The sequence below is a fragment of the Equus asinus genome, chromosome 12, assembly GCF_041296235.1.
Source record: "Equus asinus isolate D_3611 breed Donkey chromosome 12, EquAss-T2T_v2, whole genome shotgun sequence".
In the NCBI taxonomy this organism is placed as follows: domain Eukaryota; kingdom Metazoa; phylum Chordata; class Mammalia; order Perissodactyla; family Equidae; genus Equus; species Equus asinus.
The window spans coordinates 75,704,574-75,715,837 of record NC_091801.1 but is presented as its reverse complement, the minus strand read 5'-3'; the positions used below and the strand labels follow the sequence as shown (position 1 = coordinate 75,715,837).

Below are 11,264 nucleotides of genomic sequence, written 5' to 3'. Positions count from 1 at the left end.
ACTCTGTCACGGAACTCTGTCTTGGTACCAACACCTGCTTAGTACCTGAGGCTCTTGGGGACTTTAGGCCTCAAAGAAGATTCCTTTCAATGGGTTAGAGGATGTTTGGATTCCTTTAGCTGGAATCTGTGCTATAGAGTGTTGAGTTTACTCAGCCCCCAAAATGGCGCTCAAGGTACACCCCATTTGTAATGATATTTCCAAACCCCTTATTAGAAATCTGAGCCACACTCCCCAATGGATTATAAAACCATTGAAACAAATCAATTTCCAAACCACCTGGCAGTTTCCCTATCATTGGATTCAATCGGATCAGAGTCACGAATCTGATCTTGACTCTACCTCACCATTTACGGGAGGTATGAACACAGCCCCTGCACTTGATCTTAAAAGATTCATATTTGACAGTCTGCGGTTCTCATTAAAATAGAAGCCTCTGCATGGGCCTGAGGGTCCAGGCTGTCATTTTGGAAATCTGAACTTTTGATTAATCGCACAGTAATGAATTCTCATGTCTTCTTTCTATGTGGTCCTTGACTGGTCTCCTTTTATGCTTATCCAGTGAGGCTTTCAAGCACTGTCAAATGTTTCTGTCACCACGTTGCTAAGTTGCAACAAGTACTAAGCCTTCTTAAGAATAAAGACTTTCACAATGATAGAAGACAAAAACCAAAATTTCATACACAACCAAACAGTGAAGTCTTCATTGGGTGCCGGGCATTGTTCTGGGGGCTTTGCATTCCTCACTCACTTATTCCTCATTCATTCACGCTGTAAATAAATACCGAGAACCTTTTATGTAACAGGCATTCTTCTGGGCTTCAGGGATAGGATGCTGAGTCACCGCTCTTGCTTGGTAAGATAATAGTAAACAAGTAAACAAAATGCAAATATGATCATTATACATGTAATGAATAAATAAAACAGGAAGGGATGGAGGAGGAAGGACAACGTCAGAAAAGGTGCTCAAATCAATGTGAAGGGCAGAGTGGTTGGCCAGGTTGTTGAGACTGGACTGGGAGAGAAAGTACACGTCAGTGTTGGCGTGGTGGGTGGTGGAGGGTTAACAAATTTCGGGAGCATGCTTTGGAGAGCCCAGCTTCCATTTGGAGCTTTTCTCACCCAGGCAATTCCCTTTCTCTTCACTTTTTCTCCTTTGCAGAGTTTGCACTGACTAGTTACCTACCATGCTCCAACTCATGGCTGACCACTCATCTATGGGTAAACATTTACAAGGGTCCTAGGGTGCATGGAATCACGTTTCCATATGCCAGTTCATGCAAGCTTCACAAAACCCATCCTGCAGCCCACTGACCAATGAATAATCCTTCTCCATTGGGTTGTCATAACTCTTCTTGTTTTGTATTAAGTTCTCATACTGGAGTCACTTTGCCAGCAAACTATTCTGTTGCATCAAGCGCTTTATTTTGGTGCCAATACCACACTGCTTTAATGATTTCAGCCTTGTATGTAGTTTAAGTCCCTTCTTGAGACTCTACCCTCCTTGGTTCTGAGATTTCTGAGCTTCTCCCCAGACGGTCATTCATAAAGGTCCTCCTCCTCCTTCCCCAGCGCATACACTCATACTTCCTTGTCTCTTCTCCTCCTCCATCCCTCTTTCCCTCCCCAATCCGTTCGCCCCTCCTCCACTCCCCCATCTGTCCTCCCCTCCCTTCTGCTCCTGTCCCCTTCGCTTCTATCTTTCACTCTCCTTGGCCAACTCCTCCAGGCAAATCCAGAGCTGGCATTCCATTGCAGGCCTTCTGATCACTCTTTCCTTAGACTCTAAGGATAGATCCCTGACTTGGCTTTGCTCAGAGCCCCTGCCTCCACCCAAGCCAGCAGACAGGAGGGGAGAGAGTGCGAAGTACCGGAGGCACCAGGTACCACAGGGCAGTGGGAAGGAATGGTTTCTGTAACGGTGGCGATGGGGAAGGGAGGGGAGGAGTTGGGTTCCGAGTGCACGGCGCCCCCTGTCCTCTGCCCTGGCTTTACACACGCAGAACCCGCCTCACTGCGGCCTCCCCTTCCTCTACTCGCCTCTGCACTCAGTAAGCTCCAGCCACACTTCACCTGCGCTCTTGCTGTTCCGCTGCCTGGAAGGCTGTTGTATATATTTACATAATTGTTCCAGCTTGTCATTTAGGTCTCACCTCAAAACGTCGCCTTCCAGCCAGTGGAAAGAAGCTCCCCACTTCTAGCACAACAGCCTATTTTGTTCCTCAAAGCATTGGCCAGTATTGGAAATTAGACTGTTTATGTTTGTTTTTCCGTTACTGTGTTCCACCCGTCTAGAATGCAGGCTTTAGGAGCTTCATGACCTCGGATGCCCTGGTCAGAGAACACTGCCGCTCTCAGGAGCAGCTCACTCATGTGGGTTTACTAACTGAATGAATGAACAGACAGGAGAGGGAAGGACTCGCCTAGAGCATGAGTTAGGAGAGAAGCCGATTCTCGTGTTCTTTCCATTTCTTCAGCGCTGTGCTCACCCACGCGGGTGGAGGTGCTATTCAAGGGCCAAGGGGGATGAGGGCGGAACTACCCACCATAAACCCATGAGCCATGAACCAGAGGGAATAGGGAACCACGAGCAGAGAGCAGAGGGATTCTCCTGGTGCGCTCGGCCTTGGCCAGCCCAGATACTTGGGTTTCACTTCCGAAGCCAAGAAGCAGGGTTGGGAGGTGAAGAGAAAACGTAAAGCTGCAGCGGCCAGGGGAACGGTGGGGACGGAGTCAAAACCACCAGCCCCCGCCAGCCCTCCGCCCTTCCCCTCCCCCGCCCCGCCCGGGGAAAGCCCCAACGCCCACGGGAGCGCGGGAGCCCCGCGCGGCGGCCGCGAGCGCACGAGCGCACGAGCGCACGGCGGCGGGGGCGGCGGCCCGGCGATTCCCGGCCTGCGGGGCGCGCAGGGGTGGGGGGCCGCCGGGAGGGGCGGGGCGCCGCCGGGGCCTCCCGCCGCGACGGGGCGGGACAATGGGGCCCCACCCCGGCGCAGGAGGGAGGGAGCGGCGTGCGCTCTGCCCGCGGCGCGCTCGCTCGCTGGCTGCTGCTGCGGGGCCGAGGCTGGAGCGGGCGGGGAGGGGCGCGGGTGGGAGCGCGGAGGAGGGAGGAGGCGGCGGCGGCGGCGCGTGTGGCAGGCGGGCGGGCGGCTGGCACCGGGCTCGTAAATAAACTGCGATGCTGTCTCGGGCTCGCCGGCCTGGGTGCCGCCGCCGCCGCCGCCGCCCCGGAGCGCCGGTGCCAGGCTCCCGCTGCCGCGCGCCCTAGCTTCTCCGCGCCTGCCTCGCGCGCCCTCGCCCGTTCCCCGCAGCCCCCGGCCCGCGCCCCTCGGGGTCCCGCGGCTGACCCGCGCGGGATGTGACTTCTTTCCCCCCGGCCCGGCCTCCCCTGCCCCCCGGGGGGCCCGCCTTTGCCTGCTTTTGGGGGGGGTGGGTGGGGAGGGGCGCGCGGATCATGGCATTGGAGTTCCCGGGCTTGCAGCCGCCGCCGCCGCCTCGTCCACGCACCCCGAGCGCCCCTTCTTCCCGGAGCAGCAGCGGAGAAGGCGAGGCAGATGGGGCTCAAGGCGCGCAGGGCGGCGGGGGCGGCTGGCGGCGGCGGCGACGGGGGCGGCGGAGGCGGCGGGGCCGCTAACCCGGCCGGAGGGGACGCGGCGGCGGCCGGCGACGAGGAGCGGAAAGTGGGGCTGGCGCCCGGCGATGTGGAGCAAGTCACCTTGGCGCTCGGGGCCGGAGCTGACAAAGATGGGACCCTGCTGCTGGAGGGCGGCGGCCGCGACGAGGGGCTGCGGAGGACCCCGCAGGGCATCGGGCTCCTGGCCAAGACCCCCCTGAGCCGCCCTGTCAAGAGGAACAACGCCAAGTACCGGCGCATCCAAACTTTGATCTACGACGCCCTGGAGAGACCGCGGGGCTGGGCGCTGCTCTACCACGCGCTTGTGTGAGTACCCGGCCGCTCGGGGCGTCCCTCGGCGGCGGCGCGTGTTGGCGTTCGGGGTGGGGGCTGGAGCTGAGGACGGCTCTGGGGCTTTAAAGCCCAGGGGTGCCGGTCCGCTGAATTGGAGGCCAGTGTGCCCTCCATGTGTGTTTCTTCGCTGTATATGACTGTGTGTCTGTGAACCACCCTGAGGGTGCGGGACGCCAGAGCCTAAAAGATCTAAGCGTGGCTCCTCGACTAATCTGGCGATTGGATTGGCATGTCTGTGTGCGCGGGTGCGCATTTATGGTCCCTTCGCCGGATGTTGCTGTCGAAGCTTAAAAGAATTATGTGGTTTTCCCAATTCATGTGGAGGTTGAACAGGATAAAGCGGATCCTCCCATGCGCGCTGTGTTTTTGCTTGGGATGGGTCCCTTCTCTTGGGATCGTTGCTGAGTTTAGATGATACATCCTGGAGTTGGGGATGGGAGTGGTACACTGCCCAGAGCGGTGTGTGTGTGTGTGTGTACGCGTGTGCATGAGCGCGGGTATCGTTTGCTTGCTTGTGCCACCCTTTTCAGGGCTCCATCCTGGTAAAGAAAAAACCTGGTATCGGGGCTTGGAGTGATCAAAATGCATGTCTTTGAGTTGTTTTTCGTAAGTTAACTAGAAAGAGAGAGACAGGGAGAGGGAGAGAGAGAGGGAATATCTCAGTGTCTAAGCCCAGGCTGGGGGACTGGGGCTTCACAGCCTGGAGGTGGGGGCCCAGGCTTATTCTGGCTGGAACATCTCCGTGGTTTGGTCCTGATATCCCTTCACCCTCAGCTGGTGCCGTTCTCTCGCTTTGGCTGGCCAGGGACAGTGGGAATGTGAGGGGCCTGGGCTGGAGGTTTGCCCCCAGGCACCCATCCCCTCGAAAGAGTCTCCTTGCTAGTCAGGATGTAAATGCGTGGCCAGAAGGAAGCTGGAACTCCCTTCTGCGCTTGACACTCCTGACACCAAATTCTCCTGTATTTGGGGAGAGGGAGGATGGCAGTGGTAGCTCCTCGCCCAGGAGGGGAAATCAGGGCTGTCAGCACACACCTCGGGGCTGGCAGGACCCTTGCTGTTACCCCTGGCCTCCTATCTGTGGCTTAGTCATCCTGATGGCTGCTTCTTAGGAGGTTGTACCATTACCAGCGTTTTGGTGGGGAATTGTCTGTGACCTTGACCCTTCTTGTGCCTTTAGCAGTGGGTATTCCTCTCTGTCTTCCTCCAGTTGACCCATAACCAGTGTGGTCTGAAGCGTTCAGGGAGCCTTCGAGTTTACACTACCTGCCAATCTTCCTTGGTTGGAAAGGCTTTTCCAGATCTGGCCACCAGGTGGGGGCGTCTGCCCAGGACCTCAGACTGGGCAACAGGTTTCTTCAGAGAGGTTACTGAAGCCTGGAAAGGGTGCCTCCCCGGAAACCGAGGACCCAGCAGGAGGGAGGGTAGGCTCCAGCCAGGAACATGGATTTTGAGTGGTCCAGCCTTTGGCATGCACATCCACACGTATTTGCAGATGTTAGTGGCTGGAGAGAAGGATTAGCAATTGGTGCCCTTCCATTTGGTTTCTTCGGGTGATGAAAAGGGATTAAAAATACATTCATCTCTCTGTCTCTAGCACTGTATTTAGTTAAGTTGAACTGAAGTTAATACTGGAATATGTGATAGTAAAAAACCCCACAGCAATTATTTGAGTGCACACAAATATAAACAGACTTAGTGTCCTTTTGCACATAAATGGCGTTCAGTACGTGTTGGCTGTCTTCCCAACCTGGGGTCCCCCTGGAGCTTTGGGCTCCCTCTTCCTTCTCCTACCACTTTTCCCAGCCAGCACCCCAGCCCTGCCTTACCCAGTCTGGGGAAGTGGGAGCTAAGGCCTGTTGTTGACAGAGCCTCAATTTGATCCTTGCCTAGAATTATTCCATCACCCGGAAGCAGGTTTAAGAATGCCAAAACCTGTAGCCTCACTTCCCAGAGAGGTTCCAGAAAAATTTCAGACTGTGGGAGAAGGAAGAGTTGAATACCTAACTAAGTACTTCCACACATGCAAATCATTTACTTCATTGAATTCTCACTAGCGTCCTGTGATGTGGGAATTATCTACATTTTATGGATGAGGCTATGGAAACTTCAAGAGATAAAACCACTTGTCTGAGATCACATAGCTGATGTTTCTGGAGCTCACATTTGAATGCAGTGGGTCAGCAATGTTTCCGAGCCCGGATCCCAGTTCTGACCCTCTGCCAACAATCGGGTGACCCTGGGTATTTCCCTAGGTATCACTGGGTAACGCCCTGCTCTATTGATAACACCGCGCTTTGGGTAATGCCTCTGGCTCCCCTTCCTGGCTCAGTTGGCAAATAGCTGGAAATGGAGTTTGGAATCAAAGCAGGGGCTGGTCAGAACTCAGGGAACCACGGGGTTAGGGAAATGTGGCCTGGGCTGGGGGTGGGGTGGCATTGTGGATTCTCATTAATTGGGAGTTTTACAGGAAAACCTGTGCTGGATCAGATTTGAGCTCCTGATGCAGCATACCTAGTGTGTGGATGCCTTGTCCATCCTTCCTCCAGCTTAGGAGGAAGTCCAGTCAAGTGAACAAAATTGAACCTTTCATTGATGATTCAGGATCTTGCAAGTCATTGAAATTCGTGCTCCAGAGCATCCATTATCGTGCTCTGGGTTGTGGCTAATGCATAAGGGGGCCAGGAAATTGGGCTGACTGTGGGCTCACAGTCTAGTGCATGCTTTTTTTTCCCCCCAATGAACCAGACCCATAAGATGCGATTTTCCCCCACTGTCCTGGAGGTAGAATACAACAAATGTGGAAATCAGAGTCCATCCACCCAGACCCCGCTCCCTTTGCCTTCAATGCCTATCCTCTACTTTCTCCTGGCTACTCACTTTCACCTTGGCCCAGCTCCAGTGTCACCTCTTCTGGGAAGCTTTTCCCTGACCTTCCAGGCTGAGCTATAATTGCCCCTCCTATGCAACATCACTAACCATAGGATTTCACACCTTGGATTGGCTTGGTCTGTTTGCTCGTCTCCCCCACTGAATAGAGACCTACTTGGGAACAGGGGCTGAGTTGTTCCTTAGCATCCTCAGTCCCCAGCAGGCTGCAGGGTGCATGGTCATTCCTCAGTAAGTGTTCGCTGAATGAATGAGTGAAAGAATACTCTCAGGTTAACCAAGATTCTGTTCTTTATGGCTTTACTATTATCACAACAACAAGAAGTACCTGAAGTCAGCACTGTAGGATTTTAATGATAAGAATAGCTCTTAGAAGGCTTAAATTGGGCTCTAGGGAGGGGGGAAAGGTGGAAGACCATGCTTTAACCTCAGTGAGGCTGATTGCTTCTCTGTTCCCTTAGCCTTATGGCTGAAAAGGGTTACAAGGTCGTGGAAAATGTGCTGGACTTGATGTTCACAGCTGGATTCTGCCTTAAGTCTCTGTGACTTTGCATGAGCCACGTTGAGGATGACCTGTAAATTGGGGATGATAACACTGCCCTGTCACAGGGTGGCTTTTAGGCTTAAAGAAAATTGTATATATGCATGAAATTAGCCCAGCATCTGGCACTGAGGATTTATTGGTTGATTTTGAATAGGCGTCACCTTAAAAGTCATACACTCTTGCCACTGTGCCTGTCCTGAGGCTGTCTGGGGACTTCTACTTCCTGGCCTGTTAGTGGAGAGATGCTGGCTTCATCTTGGCATTGTTGCTGGATTGGCACTGTGCAAGCCTGACCATGTCTCTCCAGCCAGCTGGGTACGATCAATCATGCACCTGTTGACAGACCAAGGGGAAATGATCGCAAGAAATACCCACTGATTGCATTCTGAGGTGGGCTGGCCCCAGGGACATCTGACAGGTAAGACTGAGGGGTGAGATGCAAGGACCCAACAGCCGCTCTGAAATATAGCGGCCTGGCTGGTAGACATGGAGTGTTGACTAAAGGATCTACAGTCCCCAGGGGGAGGAGAGACTCTGGACTCCCACTCAGACACTTCAGTAAGACAGAGTGTTAGCAAGTTTGGGGTGAGAGAAATTTAGTTTTCCAAATTTTCTTTGCCTCTTACAGCTGGTATGGTCTTGGGCAAGTTGGGGTGTCTCTGGGCTTCAGTTTCTTCATCTGAAAAATGTTCCAGTCTAGGCTTTTGTGGAGCCAAGAGCACCTTGCGTAGAAGAAACACTCAATAATAGTTACTTGTGTTATTAATATTATTCAGTCAGTAGATATTTCTTGAGTGCCTTCTCTGTGCAGAAGTTCTTCTAGACATTGGGGATATAACAGTAAACAAAACAAAACAAGACAATCCAGTCTCTGCCCCAATAGAACATATACTCTAATGATAACATCATTGGTATTAACAGAAATCTCAGAGTTCGGTCATCTGGTCAACCTCCCAGCCCGGGCGGAAGGAATACCTCCAACAGCATCTCAGCCAGTGCTACAACTTGTATCATTACTGAAGGGACATTAATTTTCTTTTCTAGACCGTGCTGGCTTCAATTCTCTCAGCTATTCTGTTTCTACGACTCTGTTTAGCCCATTCTCCTCCTTTTCTGCCCCCATGTATCTTATTCTTTCTCATTTCCCACTTGATATTGGTCTTCTTCACCATCTCAGTCCATCCCTACTGTTTTTCACCCCACTAATCTTCCTCTTTACATTTCCTCCCTCAATTTTGGCAGTTTTCTTCTCATTGTCAAGAACCAAGGATTTTGAAGAGTTGTCATTCTTTTTTTATTTTTTTTGTTAAATTTCATTTTATTGTGGTAAGAACATTTAACATGAGATCTACCCTCTTAACAAATCTTTAAGTGTTGGCTATAGGTCAGTGTTGTACAGCAGATCTCTCATCTTGCTTCACTGAAACTTTATGCCCGTTGATTAATAACTCTGTATTTCCCCCTCCCTAAGCCCTTGGCGACCACCATTCTACTTTTGATTCTCTGAATTTGGCTATTTTATATGCCTCATGTAAGTAGAATGTGCAGTATTTGTCTTTCTGTGACGGTCTTATTTCACTTAGCATGATATCCTCAAGGTTCATCTATGTTATCACATGTTGCACAATTTCCTTCTTTTTAAAAACTGAATAGTTTTCCATTTTCTTTATCTGTTTATCTGTTGATGGACATTTAGGTTGTTTCCCCATCTTGGCTATTGTGAATAGTATTTCAGTGAATGTGGAAATGCTAATATCTCTTTGAGATCCTCATCTCAATTCTTTTGAGATCCTTCTTTTCAATTCAGAAGTGGAAATTTCTGGATCATATGGTAGTTCTATTTTTAATTTTGGGGAACCCTCCATATTGTCTTCCGTAATGGCTGCACCATTTTGCATTCCCACCAACAGTGTGCAAAGTGAGCAGTTTCTCCACATCCTCATCAACACTTGTCTCTTGTTTTTTTGATAGTAGCCACCCTGGTGGGTGTGAGGTGATATCTCATCGTGCCTTCTCTGTTCAGAAATGCACCTATAAGATACCTCACCCAGAAGGAGTATGGTGGTAAGAGTGTGGTCTTTGGAGTCAGACCTGGGTTTAATCCAGCTCTGCTCTTTCCTTGCTGTGTGACCTGGAGCAGTTTGCTCAACTTTCTTGGATTTCAGTTTCTTTATTTCTAATGTGGAGGTAATAATGCCTGTCTTCCAGGGTTGTTGTGAATTTAATTGAGATGATGATATAAAACACCTAAACATGGCGTTGTGTTGGTTCACAACGTCGGAAGCTTCCTGGGTGAAATCCGAAACTGGCCCCCATACGTGGAGGGCAAGCAGAGACGGAAGAATGAGGCAGACCACTCCAGACTGGTAGGTGGCAGGTTTAAGAAGCGACAGAACTTATTTATAAGGCTTGTCTTGGGTGGCCGCAAGACAAGTAGATCTTAAAAGTTTATATAGAGGCCCTAATGGGTTTCTGTCACGCACACAGTCCAGGTGGTTTCAACATCTTACTCTCTCAAGCCCAGATCCTTGAAATGTCTCCCACTGTGGGAATGGTGGGCAGACCGTACTTTCCAAGGACAGGGGAGGGGTGAGGAGCTTCCGATTGCCTGGGTCCAGCTCAAGGGTCAACTGGCGGTCACGTCCCCTCAATGACCTTCACCAATACATTGTAGATATTCAGCAAATGTTGTTTCCTTTTCGCTTCCCCCCTCAATCATATTTAATCTGCCTTCTTCTTACACCCTCATAAAATTCATGCCCCTTCGGGGCTGGCCCCATGGCTGAGTGGTTAAGTTCGCGCGCTCCACTGCATGCGGCCCAGTGTTTCGTCAGTTCGAATCCAGGGCGCGGACGTGGCACTGCTCATCAGACCACGCTGAGGCAGCGTCCCACATGCCACAACTAGAAGGACCCACAACGAAGAATACACAACTATGTACCGGGGGGCTTTGGGGAGAAAAAGGAAAAAATAAAAATCTTAAAAAAAAAAAAAAAAAAAGTCATGCCCCTTCCCCTTTCTAATAATCTCATTTTATTTTCTTCTCATTTTCTTGACTCCTGGCCTTCTTCCTGGCTCTCTTTTTTATGACGTTTTCAAACCCCTCAAGTAGAATGGAGAAGTCAAGTAAGGGCTTGACAACAACAACCCCACTATATCAAATCTCCAGCATCAGTGAGGCTGTGATCTGGGAGGGACTGTGACCGCAGGTGCCTGGTATGTCACTGTCTAGGAAATGGACTCCTTTCAAGTGGCCGTCCATGCTGGAAGCGAGGGTGCACAGCATCTCTCTTTTACAAATGACTAACAGATTCTGAGGAGCTGTGATTTGCCTAGGCTCTTGAAGCTACTTAAATGGCAGAGGTGGGATCACACGGGAGTGTTCCATCCACTATGAGTACCCTCTTAATCATGTCACCGTCATTCTCAATGGAAGAAGAGTCACAGAGAGAGACTAAAACTCTACCCTTCTGGGTGAGGTGCCCTGTAGGGGCATTTCTGAAAAGTTTCCAGGAGGACCAGCTGCTGGTCTGCAGACCACACTTTGAGTAGCAAGACTTCTCGGACTTCAGTATCCATGGGAGTCTTCTAGGCAAGAAGGTGCCTTAAGAAAAACCTGGCAGACTCCACTGGAACCAGAGTCATCAACTTGTTTATAATGAGGCAAATGGACGCTACCCTCCTCCTGAAGTAACAGTGGAAATGTAAAACATGCCTGCAGAGGTGCCTAAAATGACCTGAATCCAATCGTGACGAAATAACAGATAACTTCAAATTGTGGGACAACCTGTGAGACATCTAGCATCATAGCAACCTGTGACAGTCCATGTCTTGAAAACAGCAAAGATGGGGAGAACTGCCTCGGTT

General features: G+C 51.0%; 1 protein-coding gene across 1 annotated transcript in view; it reads left to right on the top strand.

Annotated features, from left to right (window-relative positions):
• Positions 1 to 3,425: 3,425 nt before the first annotated feature.
• The window catches only part of KCNQ3 (potassium voltage-gated channel subfamily Q member 3), a 299,717-nt gene continuing 291,878 nt past the window's right edge, over positions 3,426 to 11,264 (top strand). The window contains exon 1 of the mRNA XM_014831297.3: positions 3,426 to 3,940. Coding sequence (XP_014686783.2) covers positions 3,555 to 3,940 — 386 coding nt within the window. The 5' untranslated portion in view covers positions 3,426 to 3,554. The remainder of the gene's footprint in view (positions 3,941 to 11,264) is intronic.